The following is a 22,435-nucleotide window of genomic DNA, read 5'->3' as shown; positions in this document are numbered from 1 at the left end:
ATCGGAAATGAGTTTTGAAAAGTGGGATATTCTTGCCTGTTTGACTGTTTTATTGTAGGTTTTGAGTTGTTTGCGTAATATTTCAAAATGAACTGTCAATTTGGTTTTTCTCCACCTCCTCTCTGCACTCCTGCATTTTCTTTTCAGTCTTTTGATGTTATCATTTCTCCACGGGGGTGTAGGTTTTGTTTTTATGATTTTGGTTAAAAGTGGAGCCACTGAGTCAAGTGTTGCCTTTAATTTACTGTTAAAATTGTCCACAATAAAATCACAGGGTGCAGGTAAAATTTCAGCAGGAGTGCTCTGTAAAATCTGGATAAAATTTGCAGCCACTTCAGAAGTTAGGTAGTGTTTCCTCACCGTTCTCACCGGGGCCTCCTGATGGCTAAAACTGGTGATGTTAAAATACACACAGTAGTGGTCAGACACAGCCAGGTCAACAACAGAGGACACACCAGTGGACAGGCCATAGGTTATGACCAGGTCCAGGGTGTGTCCTCTGTTGTGAGTCAGCTGTGTGACGTGCTGTTTAAAATCCATGCAGGTTAAAAGGTTTAAATTCTCTGGACATTGGATCCGAGGTATTATCAACATGTAAATTAAAATCACCAGTTATTAAAATTCTGTTATAGGTGGTGTGTTTGATCACCTGAGCGAGAGCGGAGCAGAGCTCGCGCTGTGCAGCAGCGGGAGGACAGCCAGACAGCTCAGGGGAACGGCGCGCGTCATTAGCGTCAGCCCAGGACAACAATGCAGGAAGCTACATACAAACAAACCATCTAATTAAATTGTGAAGCAAACAGCCAATTTTCCAGGTGTGTACAGGCAGCTACTACATTACCTGCGCAGGTGGCAGCGGGGAAAGGAAGCGAGGCGACCAGGAAGTGGACGGTCTCGGAGCCAACGAGCAAGAGAGAGTCAGACTGAACACAGCCTCCTCATATAGAGTGCCCTCATGCGGTGATTGGCTACAAAGTGGAGATGAGAGCAAGGAAGCACACTCTCATTAAGGGCGGGGATGAGCATCTCACCCTGCTACACATATATCAGTTTGTTTTCAATCTCTGGTTGTTTTAGTGACAATAGATTTATTAAAATGCTTTACAGGCGATCTGTAATTTATGTTCATGGTTCGACCTCCATTTCACATTAATTTTAATGTGAATCAGCATCATTTCAGTTTGCTGCTGCAGAGCAGACCTGTCCCCTCAACTACACAGGCTATATAAATTGTATCTGACAATAAGGTTCATATTGTATATAAGATAACAGCTTTCATTACAGATCAGTCAGATATAGTCAGGGCTTCATATCTGTACAGATGTTATTTTAAGTATCCTCACATCCCACTGACCACAAGTCTTTGTGATGTTAAATACTTAAATACCTAAAACACTCTCATGTTAATATACAGTAGCCTCTGTATAGTTTATGATGGATGTATCTAGTCTACTCATTACTCATTAGTTCCTCAGTAACTACTCCTCTGAAATTTGATCAGGGGTTACTGAAGAACTGACCATTAACTAATAGTGTGTTCATCATTAGTTCCTCATTAGTTCCTCAGTAATTATTCTAATTTTGTGTACCTTAGTTCCTCAGTAACTACTCATTAGTTCCTCAGTAACGACTCTAATTTTGTAGCTTAGTTCCTCATTAGTTCCTCAGTAACTACTCTAATTTTGTGTACCTTAGTTCCTCATTAGTTCCTCAGTAACTACTCTAATTTTGTGTACCTTAGCTCCTCAGTAACTACTCATTAGTTCCTCATTAGTTCCTCAGTAACTACTCTAATTTTGTGTACCTTATTGTTAAGTGTTAATGATAACACACTGTTCTCGGTCAGATGGATAAGATTGAAAGTACGTTTTGTTGGAGAAATTAAATTTCGAGAGTTGATGAATGAGTATATTATGATTTAAAGTATCAAAAGCTTTTTTTTAGGTCCAGAAAGACTGCTCCAACTACTTCACCTCAATCAATTGAAGATTTGAGCTGTTCAATAAAAAAATGCAGTTCACAGTCTCTGTGGAATAATTTGGACTGAAGCCAAACTGTAGGGGATGTAGATAATTGTTTGAATCTACATAACTGAGCAACTGATGAGTGACAACTTTTTCAAGGACCTTAGAAAATACAGGCAATACATTAAGTGGCCTATTGCATACCTGGTAAGCTGTTCCTGATTTAAAAATAGGTATGACACAGGCTAGTTTCCATTTACTGGGAAAGATCCCACTAGTAAGAGAAAGGCTGATAAGATGAGTGAGAGGCAGGGATGGACTGGGACACAAATTCAGCCTGGGGCATTGAGGCGCTCCGGCCCACACACTGGCCCAAGCACCAGCCCATGCTTTTCTACCTATGATCCTCTATATGCTTGTACACACTACACAGACACACTGACTAATTATTATACAAAGACATCAGTAATTGTCTGCCCTGCCCTGCCCTGCCCTGCCCTGCCCTGCCCTGCTCTGCCCTGCCCTGCTCTTGTATTACATAAACCCAATTTATATCTCCATGGCTCACAGTCATGAACTAAGGGGGTATAAATTGGACAATAGGCCCTATAGTCAACTTTTAGTCAACTTATTACTACAACAAAAAAATCCTACTTAATACTACTAAAAAGGTTTTCCTCCAGCTAAAATGTAATGCATAGTAGGCTATGCCTTTACATTGCACCTGTCATATTTCTGCTCTCATCCTCCGCCACATCACAACTGGGGTTAGTCTGTCCCTCAGCTTCATTGTCCTTGGGACTAGGAGCACCACCTAAAGTTAATTGCATGCATCCACAGGAAAAAAGCAAGCATATATTTTCTTTTAGTACAGGTTTAAATTATAATGACTTAATGCAATATCTAGTAGACTAGTTGGCCTCTTGAACCGGACACCAATAAGAAATATGCAATTTGCCAAAGCCAACCTTGCACATTACACACTCCCCAGATAGCACACATACATCTGGCCGACGTCGGCCTGAGGACGACACATTGGCCCTGAATTTATAATGTCTGACAAGCGTCAGCCGCATGGGCGGATATCTTTAAATTTAATACTTTTTTGTCCCAGCTCATCAAACGTCTCTGTTACGTCAGCTTTGGGTTGGCCCAGTCATAAACATATAGGCCCAATTCCATTCCGGCCCCTAAAGACTCAAGCCCTGAACCCTCACTGACTTAACTGACGTCAGCTGTAAGTGATTGAGTGTGAGAGTCTGAAAGGGCTCCGTATGCTACAAATAGGAATGGGACAGCACTTATCCCCCTCTCTACAAAATGTTGTTAACATTGGCGGCTCTGGGCGTGATCGTTTATCGGTTATTGTCAGCATATATTCCACACACAAAGAATATATATCTATATAGATAGATAGATAGATCTATATATCTATATCTATCTATCTATATATATATATATATATATAAATATATATATATATATATATATATATATATATATATATATATATATATAGATAGATAGATAGATAGATATTCTTTGTGTGTGGAATATAACCACTGGTAAACCTCTGACTTTTCTATCTTTTTTTCCCTTTTCTTTCTTTCTTTCTGTCAGCGACATACACTCCTAACACAGCACGGGTTGTTTTAATTGACTGAGTTGATCATTAAGCCATAGTGATGCGCGGATCGGCTCCCTAATGTCGGCTCTGATAGCACCTGAATCAGCATGTACACATCAACCATCCAGCCGTTACAACATGATTGAGCTAGCAAAGCAGTTTTGTGTTGCTATGTATGGTATTTATTCAGTTTTGGGAAATCACAATGTCTAGAAAGCATCAGTGGCTGCAGCTGACAGGGACAGCTAACGTTAACACTAGCAGCAAAGCTAACATCAGGATCGTCATCCGTTAAAAGCCTCCCGTTGTCGGATACGACATGAAACTACTCCAGTTAGCTCAATCATGTTGTAACTAAGACATCCGCTGGAGAAAATATTTTTTTCACGGGCCACTTTGTGAGTTTAGTGAGTTATTACAGACACGGCTAACGGCTAATGGCTAACAGCTAACGGTTAGCCCAGCTAATCTACGATAACCATGTTATTAATTACACACAGAGAAAATACTAATGTTTGCTCAGTCATTGTGTTTATAGACTTTACAAACACCAGATTAGTCTAAACGGTGATATAGTGACGTGAAAAATGTGATATATACATAGCCTATATATAGCTAAACTCAGCAAGGTAAACAACAAGGCGATTCCCATTTACACAGTGGTACGAGTGCTGGACCGGAAGTGTCGCACAAAAAAACGGAAGCTGGCTGCGTTCTGTTTTGCATCCGTGTTTCCATGAAAAATAAGGTGTATATACTGTGTATTGTTTTTCGGCACTACCTTGTTCTCTATAGCTGATGTAACGTGATTACTCCTGTGTGGGATCAATAAAGTTCTTATCTTAGCCATCTGAGAAGATCAAATACATTGTTTTTGGTGCCTAACTGTTTCCCAAGTATGTGTGTGAATGAATAAACGAGAAGCATTAACGTAAATTTCTTTGTAGAAAGGCGCTTTATGAAATTAAGTCCATTCACTTGTATTAGTTTACAACGCAGCCTTGCCACATCCAATATGGCAGCGACGTTGACATATCACAGCAGCGGGCAAACCCACTCAATGCGGCGTCTACGTATATATTAGGTTCGTTCGAGATGAGCCAGGCCTGCACAGATTCGATCACCGGCGATCGGCACACAATGCATGCCGGTTAGTTTTGTGTCCGACTTCATCCCGACTTGCTCTGACGTATTACAAAAGTGGACGGCGATAAAGCCGCAAGAGCGAGGCGGTCGCAGTTTTTAGAGCCAGGCGCTGCAGTTGCTCTCCACCAGGGGGGAATTTGTTGCTATAGAGGCAGAGCATGCCGGTGGAGTGAGAAACCGTGTAATGCACTGACATTTGCATTACCTTGAAAGGGCTTTAATAAGCTACAAAGACTTTACTAAGAAGGACTAAAGGACCTAAAAGTTTTTAAAGAGGTTTAAGATTATGAAATGGAGCCACTGTGCTGATTGGGCTAAACAAACGCACCTGTGTGGGTGAGCCTGAACGCTGCACTTCGGCGACACAAGCCTCATTTGGACACTATTTGCTGCTTTTGGACAATTATGAGTAATATTCAGGATATGCACTCTTATGCAAGAAAAGCTATGGATGAACAATTGGAAAAAATGGACGAGGAGCTCAAGAAAGCTTCCACTACAGATGCTTCAGGCACTGCCAGCCAACCTAGCAGACCATCTAAAAAATCAAAAACTTTAGCCAGTGCGGAGGACAATGATCGGCACATTTCTAACGCCCACATTTTTGCTGCAATGAAAAGAATTGAACGGCTGCGGATGGAAACACTTAAATGCACACATTCTGTGGAAAACACTGTGAAAGAGGTCAAAGACACATTGGATGGCATGGGGAAGCAGATGGAAGAACTAACAACAAAAGTTCAAACCTTGGAGACGACAGTCACCGCTCTGCAAAAAGAGAAAGCGGAGCTGCGGGAGAAATGCGACGAGCTGGAGGCATACAGGAGGCGCTGGAACCTTCGGGTGGCCGGGATCCCCGAGACAAACGGCGAGGACAGCAGGAAGATTATCACCGACCTGTTTGGACAGGTCTCCCCAGGAATCAAGGAGCAGCTGGAGCTGACGGTGGATGTCGCACACCGGCTGGGCCCCCGGTCCGGGGAGCAGAGGTCCAGCCGCAACATCATTGTGCTTTTCATATCCAGAGCCCACCAGCACCGCGTCTGGAGGGACGCTAGGACAGCGACGGTGCTTAAGTAGCGCAAGATCAGGTTCTTTGAAGACCTTACGCAACAGGTGAAGGATGCCCGAAACAAGCTGTGGCCCCAGGTGGAGCAGGCCCGTAAGGAGGGCAAGAGAGCTGGCTTCAGGGGGCCATTCACCTACATCGATGGACGAAGAGTGACTGTGTGACGTAAGATCACATTAAATGTGCCAAAACTACGGAGAAAAAAAAAATGTAAATGTAATGCCTTATACACTTAAGCTTTTCTTGTCTCTTTACTAAAATACTGAACAGATATCACTAATTATACAGAGGAACATTTTGATTTAGCCCTATGGCCTAACACCGAGAGGGGGCAGTTTTATTTTTTATCTCGACCTAAGCGAGGATCGAGATTTCGTTAAATCTTTTGTTTGTTTGTCCGTTCTGTTTGCTTTTTTTTAAGTCGTTAGTCCAGTCATGTCTATTTCTATTTTGTCCATAAATTTGAGGGGGATTAGAAATGACTTAAAAAGGAAAGGGGTGTTCTTGTTTTGTCAGGGGAAACCAGCAGATTTTTACTTCATCCAAGAAACGCATGCCGAAAAGTCAGATAGTTTATTCTGGAAAAATCAATGGAGGAAAGACATCTGGTTTTCATTTGGTACAAACAAGTCAGCAGGGGTCGCTGTCCTAAAGGGAAACTTTAAAGGCCAAATTATTAAATACCTTTCAGATGATAAGGGACGATGGATTATGTTGTTATTAAACACAGATCATTCACAATTTATTTTGGTAAACATTTATGATAATAAAATAATAAAAAAGAAAATGTTAACCTGTTCTTGGCTATAGAAGATGCAATCAGTGGATGGTTGTCAACATTTCCTTTGGCTAAGATTATCTGGGGTGGGGATTTTAATACAGTTATGAATGATGAAATTGATAGATTTCCTACAAAAAATAAAGGAACAATGAATGAGCTAGATAATGTATGTAATAGATTAAACTTAATTGACATATGGAGACATAAACATCCAAATGATAAAATGTATACATGGAGTAATAAAGATAAATCCTTACAGTCTCGTATTGACTTCTGGCTGGTTTCAGCCAGCACAACTGATAATGTAGAGAAAACAGACATTGAACCCACTATTTTCACAGACCACAAAGCAATTTCAATTAGGATAAACCTGTCAAAAAGTAGAATAGAATACTAATTCAAAATCATGACTTTCAAAACCAAATAAAAAAGCTTATTGAGAAGTACTGGAGACAAGCAGTGACTACCAACCTGTATGGAGAGTCCTGGGAGTTATTAAAATATGAAATCAGAAGATTGGCTATAGCATTGGGCAAAAAAATGTCTAAAACAACAAGAGAAAAAGAACTCCAAATTGTTACAAAAATTATGAACTTGCCTCACTGCAATCTGCGTCGGATTTAATTTATGAAGAAAAGGCTAGAGGTGCTTTCATTAGATCCAGAAGAAAATGGCTAGAGCAAGGCGAGAAGTGCTCTAAGTATTTCTTTAACCTGGAAAAAAGAAATGATGAAATGTCTTCTGTGAGCAAACTTAAAATTAATGGTACGATTTGTGAAGATGAATCAATAATCTCTAACTACGTGGCTAATTTCTTTGAAAAACTGTACTCCAGACAAACTCTTGATGAAAATCAAATGGATCTGTATTGTCAAAATATAAATCAAAATATTAAAAAAATTGACAACAAACTTAAGGACTTGTGTGACCAAAAAATCTTTAATTATGAAATACTTAAAGCTATAGGTTCACTAAAAGATAATGAATCTCCCGGAAACGACGGCATTACTGGCGAATTCTACATGTACTTTTTCTGTTTCTTGCATGTACTTTTGAAGAATCAATCACCAAAGGCAAACTCCCACCTTCTATGCAGCAAGGACTTATAAAATTAATACCCAAACCAAATAAAGACAAAATGAATATAGAAAACTGGAGGCCAATAACCTTATTAAACAATGATGCTAAGATATTTGCCTCCATCTTTGCGCAGAGACTAAAGGTGGGATTGGGAGAAATTATTGATGAGGAACAATCTTGGTTTATGGCAGGTAGAAGTATAATTAATAATGTAAGATTAATATTGGACTTAATAGATTATAATGAATACATAAACGAGGACAGTCTTGTTTTGTTTGTTGACTTTTACAAAGCATTTGATACAGTAAACCACCAATTCATAGTAAAAACACTCAATACCTTTGGATTTGGAGAACGATTTATCGTTATCATTGGAACTTTATACAAGGGATGCAACCGCTCAGTAAAACTACAACATGGAACCTCTCCTAGATTCAATATTGACAGAGGAATAAAACAGGGCTGTCCTCTAAGCCCGTACCTGTTTCTCCTTGTAGCACAGATGTTGGCTACTCAAGCTAAAATGAGAAACTTTCACGGTATCTGTGCTTTTGACAGAGAATTTAAAATATCACAACTGGCAGATGACACTGCCATTTTTATTAAGACGCAAACAGAAGTAAGTAAAGTAGTAAATTGTATTAGAGAATTCTCTGATGTATCTGGCTTAACTATGAATTTAGGAAAATCTGTATTGTTGCCACTTAAAACCTGTAGCTTGCCCGAAGTCTGTGGTATTCCTGTCAAGAACACAGTTACTTACCTTGGGGTAACAATAAACAACCAGTCCAATCGATCTGAACTGAACTTCAGCTTTATCATAAATCAAGAAAAGAAAAGGTTTAATATGTGGTTAATGCGAGATTTGTCCATTTATGGTAGAGTTTTATTAGCTGAAGCTGAAGGAATATCAAGGTCTGTATACATGTCTTTGTCAATGGATTTACCTGTAAACATATGTAAAGAACTGGATAAAATGCTTTTTAATTTCATATGGAGAAACAAAGCCCATTATCTAAAAAAAGAGATTCTCTATAACCAGAGGGGAAATGGAGGGTTGGAAGTTTTGAGTTTTGAAACTATGAATAATATGTTCAAAATTAATTGGTTATGTCGCCTTGTCAGAGAAAATGTCAATATGTGGAATGCAATTCCAAATTATCTATTTAATAAATTAGGAGGAATTCATTTTTTACTCAAGTGTAATTTTAAAATTGACAAAATACCAATTACGTTATCAAACTTCCATAAACAGGCGTTGCTTTCCTGGGGGCTGATCTACAAATGCGGCTTCTCGCCAACCAGCTGCTACATCTGGAACAACCAACACATACAGCACAGAAACAAAACAATATTTTACAAATCTTGGTTTGATCAGGGGATATTATGGGTTAATCAGTTAATTGATAAACAAGGACAAATCTTATCTTACAACCAATTTATCAATAAATACCATCTCACAATCTCACAAACAGAATACACTACAGTTTCCAATACAATACCAATGGAAATTTTACAGCTCCTGAAAGGTTCCCAGTTCCATCCTCTTACACAGAAAAATGATACCAAACTATTCATCCATGACATAGATATAACAACTAAAATCTGCTCAAATAAATTTATCAGGAATCTCATTCAACCCTCAAATCAACCGGCAGCCAACTCTTACTGGAATTCACTGTATGGGGAAATAAACTGGAGAGGGGCGTGGCTGGTTGGCGAGAAGCTGCTCATTCACAACAAAGTCAAAGAAATATCATACAAAATCTGTCATAATTTATATCCGGCAAAAAAAACCCTGGAGAGATTTAAATTAAACATAGACTATAACTGTGATTTTTGCCAAACAGAACCAGAAACCATTATCCACCTCTTTTATCAGTGCTCATACAGTAAAAACCTCTGGACTCATATACAAAACCTAATCCATAACAAAACCGGACACAGGATCGGCCTCCAGGAAAGCCACATCCTCTTTCACTTTGAAAACCCCTCCATACCTCATGACCTTTCCCTCTTGTTACAGACTATCATCATGCTGGGCAAATTTCACATTCATAAAACAAAATGGGCAAAGAAAAAACCAAATGGAAAATACTTTGAAAATGAACTCAAACAATACTTTAATACAATAACAACATCATCAAACGACAAAGCCATAAAAATATCAGACTTGTTTAACAAATACTTAAAATTCCTTGATTTAATATAAAATGTGTTTATATTATTTAATTTCACCATCTTCTGCACACAATATGGATGAATATGGTTTGTTACTTTATATATATGTTTGTAATACTGCCTTTACATGACTCTTTGTGTTTACACTGTAATTTGATTAAGTTGATGTTTGCATTTTGTGTTATTTCCTATGATCACTTTCAGTTAAAACTCTGTATAACCTCCTTGTGTTGATTAAAAAAAAAAAAAAAAAAAAAAAAAGTTGCTCTCCACCGACGGCACCGCCTGGCTCTCACCTGATCTAACAGCTGATTGGTTTAGATGCCGACTCAACAATATGACGTTTTAGATAAACTACTCATTTTTGTTGAATTTTAGAGATTAAGATTGTATTTGTCTAATCTGAAGGTTTATTCTGTGAACAGAAAACATGTTGTGTGACTGATGGTGAAAACAAACTGATATATGGGTCTGATCACTTTTTTAATGAATTGACATCATTCCAGACAGGATGTAAGTGTGTCTGTGACTTCCTGTACGGACTGAAGGCTGCTGGAAAATCTGGAGCAGGTTGATCAACGGGGAGAACAGGGAGCTGGGAGTATCGCGTGAGTTGGAGAGTGGTAGGATTGAAAATTGTTTGGCGGGTTGCATAAACTGTACTTTGACTGTATCATCATGTCAACTACCTCAGATGGTTTCAGTGAGAATGAAATGGAGTGGATGATATCCAGATCTACAAGACAGAAAAGGGCGGCTAGAGAGAGGAATAGGAAAGAACGGGAGTTAAGCTGGTCAGATGGCAGCGAAGTCGAACCCACTAAGAGGAAAAAATCAAGACACAGTCCTCAGAAGCAGGACCAACATGATCAAACAAACGACTGGAAGGTAGTGATTGAGTTTAATCAAGACGGAGGGCATTACCACCCGATAAAGCTTACTAAAGCAATCGAAGATGAGATTGGAAAATCAAGTTCGCGAAGTTTATGAAAAATAAACGAGTAATGATACATGCAAACAGCAAGCAACAACAAGAGAAAATTCTCGGTACGTCTACCTTGCTTGGAGAGAGAATGAAGGCTCACGTACCCGGGGACTTAGCAAGTGTTTGTGGTGTCATTTCTGGAATACCTTTAAGTATGACTATGGAAGACATCAAAAAAGAAATTAAAGGTGGTAAAGTGATTAAGGCCTCAAGAATCAAAAATAAAAGGGATGGGGTACTGAAAGATACCACGGCTGTGATACTTCAGTTTGAGAAAGTTCTCCCCAGATCAGTGCAAATGGGTTACATAAATTTCAATGTAAGGGAGTATATCCCAAAACCCCTCAGGTGCTTTGCTTGTCAAAGAATGGGGCACATTGCCAAACAGTGTAATGGAAAACTTAGCCCATAAGAACCCGGACCAATTTCTCCTTAAAGGAAAATTATGGGGGGCATAAAACAGGCTAAATAGACCACTTAGAACATATTTCTGACATTTTTTTTCAAAATACCACCCCTCACTGTCAGAGATCTGTAATGTTACATATATGTCACATTGGGCGTTAAGAACCTGGATAATTTATCCATCAAGGAAAATTATGGGGGACACAAAATAGACTAAATAGACCATATAGAACACATTTCTGACATTTTTCTCAAAATAACACTCATTAGTGTCAAAGATCTGTCAATGGGTGTTAATGGTAAATTCATTCCTCTTTTGAAACTTAATCAGCCTTAGTCTTTTTTGGTTTGATAACAAAGCTTTGTCTTTTTATTTGCGTTTCCACAATATCATAATTTTACCTCTTAGGTTTAACAACAAAATCTTTAACAACAAAATTTTGATTTATTTCACAATACAAAAATTTGTAAATTGAATTAAAAAAAAAAAAAGACTGCCTCATCATATTGGAGGTCTTCTCAACAAGCCATTGTAGCTGTAAAAAAACTGAGCTACAGTCTTTTTCTGGTCATGTTTTTCTGTTTGGTAACAAAGATTCTAACTTTACCTCTTAGGTTTAACAACAACATTTTCTTTTCATATTTGTTTTACAACACACAAATGAATACATTTGCAAAAATCTGCAAATTGAATAAAAATACAAACTATACTGGGTAGTTGTATTTTGCTGTCCAGGGTTCATCTTTGGTTGAGGTACTTCATCTAAATCACCTGATTCACTGCAGTCTGAATCACTAGACTCACTTGACTTGTCATTCTCCATGTCTTTGTTGCTGGGAGTGTAATCAGGGTCTTCAAGGTCGTCATCTGAGCTACTTTCACATCCCTCAAAGTCACTGTCGTCTCCCTGGATGACTGTCAGTGCATCCTGAACACTGTATCGCTTCTTATCCATAATGCAGATAAAAATAAATTACAATTTTCAATTATTCTTTTCAATTTTTATTATTTATTTATTTTCATGAAATTTTAAAATGATATAGGGTAGAACAAAGTGATATAGGGTCTGTTTTTATTCACTGATGGGTAAAAATGGTTTCCTTATATATTTTGTTAATAATTGGATTCATATAATGTGATTTTTTGTTTACATTTGTTTTAATATGCTTTGAATTGAACAATATAAAATGTATTAACTAAATATCATTGAAAAAGTTAAGTTAACTGAGCAGATCATAAAAAAATTTCTTATTGTGACATATATGTCACAATAGGTTTTCCATGACAATTTTAAGGTTAAAGGTCCGATGTGACATATATGTCACAACGATATTTACCTGACTTGTTTTATATCAATTTGTTCATGAAATGTGTTCACAGCAGGTTAAATGTAATAAAGGACTTGTTATGTAAGCATTACAATTCTTAAATGGTTTGAATCTTACCTTTGGCAACCAAAAACAAGCTTTTTAAATTTAGCTAGCTCTGCCCCTAGTGGTAACCTGGCACACAGACATCTTGGAAATGTTGTTGTGGGAAGACCAAATCACATGACCTGTCACATGATCCACCAGGATGTTAAGTATGTGTCACTCTGGGACTTCATGAGTTAAAGTCAAGGAGAAAGCTGTTTATGGAATTTTCCAGAACATTTAAAGGATGTGTGGCACCTGTGTCACAGTGGGTTCTTATGGGTTAGATGTGCAAGATGTGGAGGACAGCATGAATATGGAAAATGTGAAAAAGACGCTAAAGTTAAATGTTGTAATTGTGGTGGAGATCACAGTGCAGCATATGAAGGCTGTGTGGTGCAAAAAGAAGCCAGAGAAGCTCAGAGGGTTAAGATAACAGAAAAGGTATCATATGCAGAAGCACTCAAGAAAGTCAGAGTGGAGGGAACACACCAAGTCATTGTAAGTGAGCAGGCTCAAAGAAAAGTACTGCAAGATAAAGCCCATACAAGAGAAAGCCAGGTGCAGAACCCTGTACAGAGTGTCTGCAGTCACAAATGTAAGACTGGAGAAAACACCATAGCTATCAACAGAATCCAGTTTGTGGCCTTTATCTGCCATACCATTAATGTAGCCACTCAAATGACGAGGAAAAGTGATAAAATCAAAACTATTGTGGAGGCAGCAGGAAAGTTCCTTGAAATGAAAGATCTAAAAGCTGACCAAATCCATGCTCTATTGTCAACGGATGAATCAGTTGGAAATGTACAAACTGTCAGTTAAAACATTAATTATGGTCCTCCTTATTCTCCATTGGAATGCAAGGAGTCTTATAGCTAATGGTCAAGAACTCAAAAAATATATTTACTCTCTAGAAACTGTCCCAGATGTAATATGTATTCAGGAAACCTGGCTGAGACCTCACTTAGATTTTATAATCCCTGGATTCAGTTCAGTTAGGCATGATAGAGCCAATAATCAGAATGGTGGAGGGTGTGCTACATTTATTAAAGATGGGTTAGCTTATAGAGAGATTGCTTCACCTAATGATATTGAGTGTGTAATTCTTGAGATATGCAGTGGAAGAATTAAGGGAAATATTAAGGTAATAAATTTCTATAATCCATGTAAAAATCTGGATGTAGAAGTGTTAAAAGAAGTGGCTGGAAGTCCACACAGAGGAGAAATATGGTGTGGAGATTTCAATGCACATAATACTTTATGGGGCAGCAATCACACAGACAGTAATGGTTCTATAATAGAAGACATTTTAGATGAAAGATCACTTGTATGTCTTAATGATGGACAAGGGACAAGATTCGATGTAAATAGAGGTACATTTTCATGTATAGATCTCACACTAGTGTCTGACTCTTTAGTTAATGCTTGTGAATGGAATGTTAGGAATGACTCTCTGGTAGGTAGTGATCATTTTCCAATACTAATTACAATGAATAAAGAGGTATCTAAACAAGAGGGTTGCACGTTTACAAGATGGTGCTTTGATAAAGCTGACTGGAAGAAATTTAAACACTGTTGTGAAGCCTCAGTAGGCTCTATTAGTCTTGAAGGAGATATTGAGGACTATGCAAAACAGGTAACAGACCATATTCTAGATGCTGCAAATCTGACTGTTGCTAAGAAAACAACAGGGAGTAGGAGGAGGGTAGTTCCTTGGTGGAATGAGGAATGCAGTAAAGCCATTAAAGAGAGAAACAGGGCTTTTAGAAAGCTAATGAAGAACATGATACAAGAGAACCTTATAGAGTTCAAAAGAAAAAGGGCTCTTGCTCGGAAAATAATTAAAGACGCAAAAAGAGATCATGGAGAGATTTCTGTTCCACCATTGGCAGAGAAACAAAATTATCTCCTGTATGGTCTATGTTTAGACAAATGAATGGTAATAGAAAATCAGGTAAAACTCCAGCTTTGATTAATGAGGATGAATTGGTAACTTCAGACAAAGGAAAAGCAGAGCTACTTGGGAAAACATTTATTGCCACTCATAGTGGTGATCACCTTGATGATTTACACAGGAAAAAGAGAGAGCAGGTTCTTAGGGAACATAAAAACATCTGGGAGAAAAAAGAGAATTGTAGTTCAACATTAGATATGGAGTTCACAATGAAAGAACTTAAAACAGCCTTACAAGGCACAGGAAATACGGCTCCAGGACAGGATCAGATTTGTTATGCAATGCTCCAACAGCTTCCTGAAGTAACGTTACGGATAATATTGAATCTTTTTAATAAAATATGGAGAGAGGGACAGATACCCAGGAGCTGGAAGGAGGCAGTAATACTGCCATCCAGCAAACCGGGGAAAGATCCTGGAAACCCAAACAATTACAGACCTATTGCGTTAACATCTCACATTTGCAAATGGATGGAGAAAGTCATTGTAAATAGATTAGCGTTTTTTTCTGGAGCAGAAAGGGCTGCTAAATAATAATCAGTGTGGTTTCAGAAAAGGGCGCTCAACAGTGGATGCCTTAGTAAGAGTGAGCAATGAAACTGAAAAGACTTTTAAAATGAAAGAGGTAATGGTTATTGTGTTTTTTGACATTGAGAAGGCTTATGACTCAATGTGGAGAGATGGTCTTCTTATAAAACTAAATCAAATGGGTATTGGTGGAAGAGTCTTTAATTGGATAATGAATTTCTTAACAGGCAGAAAGATCAAAGTTAAAGTAGGAACAGCATTATCTCAGGATTTAGAGGTAGAAAATGGTATTCCCCAGGGAAGTGTCATTAGTCCACTTTTGTTTAATATCATGATTAATGATATTTTTTCAAAACTAAATGGGAGTATTAATTCAGCCCTTTATGCGGATGATGGTACCATATGGATGAGAAGCAGAAATGTGACGCATGTTATCAGGAATATTGCAAGCGCTATACAGGAAGTGGAGAGGTGGTCATATGAGTGGGGGTTCAAACTTTCAGTCAGTAAATCCTGCTACATGATAATAACAAATAAACGGAAGGTTAATAATGTAAACTTAACACTGTATGGTCAACCACTGCAGAAAGTATCGGAGTTGAAATACCTTGGCCTTTGGTTGGACAATAAACACACATGGAAAACCCATATCCAACATTTAGAAACAAAATGTAAAAAAGTAATAAATCTTTTACGAGCTGTTGCTGGATGCTACTGGGGGGCAGACAAACAAGCTCTAATGGACATATATAAAGCACTGATGAGGTCAGCAATAGACTATGGCTGTATAATATATGGAGCAGCAGCAAAAACTACTCTACAAAAAATAGACAGATTACAATACAGGGCTTTAAGAATATGCACAAGACTCATGAAAACAACACCAATTAATGCAGTCCTAATAGAGGCAGGAGAAACACCATTGGAGATGAGGAGGGACAAATTTTCACTAACATACTGGGTTAAACTGAAAGGAAATGGTGATGAAAACCCCTCAACTAATACATTAAAACCGTGTTGGGAATACTCTACATTTCAGAGAAGAGGCTTTGGATGGGAGATAGGAGATAAGGTGAAACAGTTTGGCATGGAGAACTTGGAGTTTACAAAAGCTAATCCTACAAGTAGTGTTCCTCCATGGCTGTACCCAGAAACAAAAGTTGACATGAGCATTCTAGAAAAGAAAAGAGAATGGCGCTTGACAGAAACTGGAGTTAAAACAAATGTATATCTGAGACAAAAATATTATGGATACCTAAAAATATTCACAGATGGCTCTAAAAATGAACATGAGTGTGTGGGTATTGGTGTTTTCATTCCAGAATTCAATGTACATATCTCTAAGAGAATTTCAAATCAACTGTCAGTTTACACAGCAGAGGTGGTGGCTGTCATTGTATGCCTGCAGTGGGTGGAGGAGGTCAGACCAGATCGGGTGGTGGTGTGCACAGATTCAGCAGCAACTTTAGAAAGTATACAGTCAACTAAATCAGACAGAGAAGATTTACTAATAGAACTACAACATAGCCTATTAAGGCTTCACCGGGGTGGTGTGGATGTACAGTTCTGCTGGGTACCAGCACACGAGGGGGTGAAAGGGAATGAGACGGCTGACAAGTTAGCAAAAGCATCACTAAGAAAAGAAATTACAATACCTATTCAGCTAGGTAAAGGAGAAGGAAAAACAATAATCAAGAAAAAAGGAATGGAAAAATGTCAGGAAAAGTGGGATGAGGATCAGAAAGGAAGAGGATTTCATAAAATACAAAAGTCAGTAATAACTAAGATCTACAGAGAGAGGAACAGGAGGGAGGAAATCCTCATTTCACGTCTTAGAGTAGGACACACCGGACTGAATGACACCATGTGGTTACTGGGGAAAAGGATAGATGATTTGTGTGATATGTGCAGAGTAAAGGAAAATGTAGAACATGTGTTGCTTCAATGTATGAAGTATAAAATAAAAAGGAAAAGATTTGAAGAAAAAATTAAAGAGGCAGGTAGGGAGTGGGGCCTAAATGGAATTCTGGGAACAGAAGGAGAGGGAGAAGAGATAAGGAAGGGGAGGAGGGCGCTGCTTGTGTTCCTAAGGGACACAGGGCTGGCAGCTAAAATATAAAAATAGGTAAGTGACATGATGATGCACACTCTTGTACAGTAGGTGGCAGTATGCACCTAAAAGTTGTTTGCGACCCGCCATTAAAAAAAGAGAAGAAGAAGAAGAAGAAGAAGAAGAAGAAGAAGAAGAAGAAGAAGAAGGAGGAGGAGGAGGAGGAGGAGGAGGAGGAGGCGGCGGCGGCGGCGGCGGCGGCTGCTGCTGCTGCTGCTGCTGCTGCTGCTGCTGCTGCTGCTGCTGCTGCTGCTGCTGCTGCTGCTGCTGCTGCTGGAAACGTCGGGAAACTGTCCGACTTCACCGCAGCTTTCTGTCACCGCCCCCCGCTGCGGCCGCCTGCTCTCGTCTACTTTCCAGGCGAGGCGCAGTTCATCTCGACCGAGCCTAATGTCTATGGGCCCAGTGCCGTAGAATGTCTGCCCACATACGGAAGTCGCCACAGAGACGGAATTTCATCTCTGCGGTCTTTGTTTGGAACTGAGCTCGCAGGACACAGCATCTCATCGCAGTTGGTTTCAGGTAAGCTAACTGGAATAAATTGGCAGAAAATAGCTATGCTGTTTCTTCTGTGACCGTTAAAAGAGGTTCCTGGTGAGTGGTGAGGCACGATTATCAAATAGTTAAGTTTAAGGATGCCTTCGGTATGTTGGTAATGTGATTTTATGGGCAATTTTTCAGTCGAGGTCTCCTCCTCTGCAAAGCAAACTGACCCGGTGGCTACAGGTAATAGCGCAGTTTTGAAGCCACTGTTTTTCCGAGATGACGGACTGATTGTTGAGCTGCTGTTAACAGTTAATGGAGTTAACGCCGGATCCCGTTATTTAACAGTTTCCACACTAAATGAAGCAGAGTGACGGACCCAAAGCCTTCAATCTGGCTAAAAGACAGCTGAAATGCTAAAAAAAAAAATACAGTGGTGAAGTTGGGATTTGTTTCTTGAAGTTATGTGCTCATCATCTTTTCTGTGTCTTGCAGGCTGCCAGGAGAAGCGGACTGGCCGTCAGATATTGTTTGTGGAAATTTGAAAATAAAGTTTGTCAAATTGACTTTTGTCTCTTCATAGTGCACACTTACACACGAAAAAGGTTAACAGTCAGCTATTTTTGAATGTTAGCATTAATTTCTCACATTGAATGGTGAAATATTTGTAGTTTGAAAGATCTGACTGATAGGAAAGAACTTCTGGTCCAAAGACAAAATAGTAAAAGATGCACAATAGACAACAAGTTGATCTTCAATTGACGGTTTAATAGCAGCGCTGTGGAGAAGGTACAAGCTCTCTCTCAGTCTGACACATACATATAGATACTTATATAGTTGGCCAAAACCCACATCTGGAACCATTATACATTCCTCTAACCTGGGTGATGTTTTTCTCTGGGCCCCCCTATGTAACTGCCAGGGGCCCCCTAAGTACCTGATCTTCATGGTCTCATATGGGCCCCCTATGTAACTGAACTGTGGCGTCCCTATAGAAAACACATCATCCATTAGCATCCAGACTTTGGGTCTCTGCCCACACCAGATCCTGATGTACTGGACATCAATCAATAAAATTAATACAAACATGACGTAGGCTATGCCTATACCTAGGTCATTTCATCCTAACATCGACCTAAATGAATAAAGATCGTAGTTAACAAAGCATATGAATAATAATGAAGGAGCGCCTACTGAGTGCAGCTTTTTATTGATTGTTTGAACGTCGCGTGGTGGTCATTTTCGATTAAAGGCCGACGTCTTGGAAATGAACAAACGCTCCCCCATGCTACGTCGTAACGATCTAAACTTGATACATCGGCCGACATGTATGTTTAGCCCCTCCCACCTAGGAAAAACTGTGAGGAGCTAGCGCTAGGAGCGATGAGCGAGCATTGTCGGTTTAAGAAACATGAGAAGTCCTTTCCACTGAACCGTCACGTTTAGCGACGTCCATTCCTGATGACGGCGGCACTGCTGGATCTGCTGCATAACGGAGCCAGCGTTTGGCGTACATCCGAAGTCACATTATATTCGCTGATCAAAGCCGTGTATCACAAATCACAATTTGCCTCACGGGGCTTTACAGCATACGACATCCCTCTATCATTAGGACCCTCACAGCTGATCAATCAATCAATCAATCAATTTTATTTATAAAGCCCAATATCACAAATCACAATTTGCCTCACAGGGCTTTACAGCATATGACATCCCTCTGTCCTTATGACCCTCGCAGCGGATAAGGAAAAACTCCCCAAAAAAACCCCTTTAACGGGGAAAAAAAAAACGGTAGAAACCTCAGGAAGAGCAACTGAGGAGGGATCCCTCTTCCAGGACGGACAGACGTGCAATAGATGTCGTACAGAACAGATCAGCATAATAAATTAATTAACAGTAATCCGTATGACTAATGATGGCAGCAGCAGCAGGAGGCATCTGGCAGGACCACGGCAGCAGCACAACCACACATGTCACACTATCCAGGCACCGCTGCGATATGAGTTAATCTGAGAGACAGTGGAGCACAAAGGCTCCGGAGAAGAAGCCGAATTAGTGACATCTAGAATGGCCGAGTTAGCAAGATGCAGTAATAGAATACGAGAGAGAGAGAGAGAGAAGGTGCCCGGTGTATTATAGGGGATCAGGAAAAACTCCACAAAAACCCCTTTAACGGGGGAAAAAAACGGTAGAAAGCTTAGGAAGAGCAACTGAGGAGGGATCCCTCTTCCAGGACGGACAGACGTGCAATAGATGTCATACAGAACAGATCAACATGATAAATTAACAGTAATCCTTATGACACAATGAGACAGAGAGAGAGACAGAGAGAGAGAGAGACAGAAAGAGATGCAGGACAGACGGTAATGACAGTAGCTTACAACAACACAATTGCAAGAAACACTAACAGGTTAAAATAATATGAATCAGATGTGTTACATACAGTGTTACATACAGTTAGGGCTGCCACTAACTTATATATTTAAAAAAAAAAAATCGATTAATCATTGATTATTTTATTCGATTAATCAGATTTTGAAAAAAGGGGCAGCACGGTGGTGTGGTGGTTAGCACTCTCGCTTCACAGCAAGAGGGTTGCTGGTTCAATCCCGGGCATGGGAGCCCTTCTGTGTGGAGTTTGCATGTTCTCCCGGTGTCAGCGTGGGTTCTCTCCGGGCACTCCGGCTTCCTCCCACAGTCCAAAGACATGCAGATTGGGGACTAGGTTAATTGATAACTCTAAATTGTCCATAGGTGTGAATGTGAGCATGAATGGTTGTTTGTCTCTATGTGTCAGACCTGTCCAGGGTGTACCCTGCCTCTCGCCCGATGTCAGCTGGAATAGGCTCCAGCCCCCCCGCGACCCTCAAGAGGATGAAGCGGTTAGAAGATGAATGAATGAAGATTTTGAAAAAAAGGCAGAGGATGTATTTTTGTATGACATTTCTAGTAGGTGATAAAACATTTTAAATACATGTAATTAAAATGCTGCCCATCTCTGCCAACAATGCATAGGCCTATGTGATACAATAATATAAAAGAATACAAGTAAACATATGCTGCATATAATCTGAATTGTCCGTATCAATAACCTGAAGAATTGCAGGTCTGTATAATCCAACAGAAACTAAGAGAAAACCAGGCTTTCAATGACAGCAAATAAATCCATAGGCCTACTGCCATCTGCTGGTAAAAAGGACAAACATCAGCTTGACACTTACTGACACAACGATGCGTTATGGAGAAAACCAGTGTTAACAGTAACAACGCGGCACACACAATAATTTATTATATCCTCGATTACTTTATTGCAAACAGTTTGGCGAATGAATATTAAAACACAACCTTTGAGGGAATCCCTATACGTCCTTCATGGGAACAATATGCATGACGATTTCCCTCTGAACAGCAACGTTATGGTTGAACAACAAGTTTCACTGTAGCCATAAAATTTGCTATCATAACATTTTTTTTCTATTTTTATGAATAAAAAGTTCCTCACAGCAATGGCAGGCAGCTTTTCAAAATGCACAAAGCATCATGTGTAAGTGGAAATAAAAGATACATGGGAAGGTTTTATAGGATATTTATAAGTTTTATAGGCAATCTTATCTTCCTGTCTTTTATTTTGAAGTTACTACCGCCTCTGATGTCACCGCGGTTCTACTTTATGTCCAAAACAATAAATGAAAAAATGAATCTGCAAAAAAACAAAATCGGGCTGTTATTTGAATTTGGTTTTGTCATTTTTCGTTTTTTGATTCTGACAACAAAAACGGAAAAATGGCTCCATTTTCTCTTTTTCGTTTTAAACCAAAAAGGAAAAAACGGGAAAACCATGGTATTTCTGTTTTTTCCTTTTTGGTTTAAAACGAAAAAACAAACTGCCTGAAGGTACCCTGACCCCCTAGTAGGCAGAGCTATGGGGATGAAGGGATTCTGCGGTCTAATATGGTGGAAAGCAGTGTTAACTTTGTCAACTAAAACTTAAACGAAAACTTTTCGTTCACGCCCTTTATTCCGTGACTAAATTGTAACGAGAACGTAAATTTAATAAGTACTGACAACAAAAACTAAAACGAAATCTCTGTTCATTATGAACTGACGAGTAAAAACGTAATGAAAAAGCTGATGCTGGCCGGCCGGACAATCTAGATTACAACCATCCTCAATGCCTTGATTGTTTTCCCTTTTAACCAATTAATTATCTTAACTCAAATTCAAACCCTCAGTCTATCTTTCTGATTGGATGACTTCCCCCCGCCCTCCGCGTGGTGGCGGTGCACATCCAGTTTTGCCACACAGAAGCCTTGGCTCCACAGCGGAAAGCCGGGAACAACAACGCCTTTAAAACTCAGTAAAAGTACACCAAAGCATACATTTTCGTTTCCAAATATTTATTTGAAAACAAAACCATTCATACGGTCAACAAAAAACATTTTGTTAATAATAAAAAACTAATGTAATCTCAACAGTGACCGCGCCAGCCAGCGGGACTGCGGCCGAAGCGCTTCCAATGTTCATTCATTCAATCACGTGTTCAATGTGTGTGTGTGTGTCTGTGTTAGTATGTCAGAGAGGAGAAGTATCAATAAAAAAAAGGTTTCCACTAATTATTTCGGTGTTTATTTCTTTTATTCTTACGTTTTTTTTTATTAAAATGCATAACATAGCCAACAATATTATTGACCAAAAGTTAATCTAATATAT

General features: G+C 39.2%; 1 protein-coding gene across 1 annotated transcript; it reads left to right on the top strand.

The window, feature by feature from the left end:
- The first annotated feature begins 12,663 nt into the window (after positions 1-12,663).
- On the top strand, positions 12,664-20,041 carry LOC144464309 (uncharacterized). Its single transcript, XM_078171011.1, has 2 exons — positions 12,664-17,764; positions 18,221-20,041. The coding sequence occupies exons 1-2, from the start codon at positions 17,302-17,304 to the stop codon at positions 18,268-18,270; spliced, it is 513 nt and encodes a 170-aa protein (XP_078027137.1). The 5' UTR covers positions 12,664-17,301; the 3' UTR covers positions 18,271-20,041.
- Positions 20,042-22,435: the final 2,394 nt, after the last annotated feature.

Source organism: Epinephelus lanceolatus, chromosome 9 (genome assembly GCF_041903045.1).
Source record: "Epinephelus lanceolatus isolate andai-2023 chromosome 9, ASM4190304v1, whole genome shotgun sequence".
Taxonomy (NCBI): domain Eukaryota; kingdom Metazoa; phylum Chordata; class Actinopteri; order Perciformes; family Serranidae; genus Epinephelus; species Epinephelus lanceolatus.
This window is presented reverse-complemented; position numbering and strand designations above follow the sequence as displayed.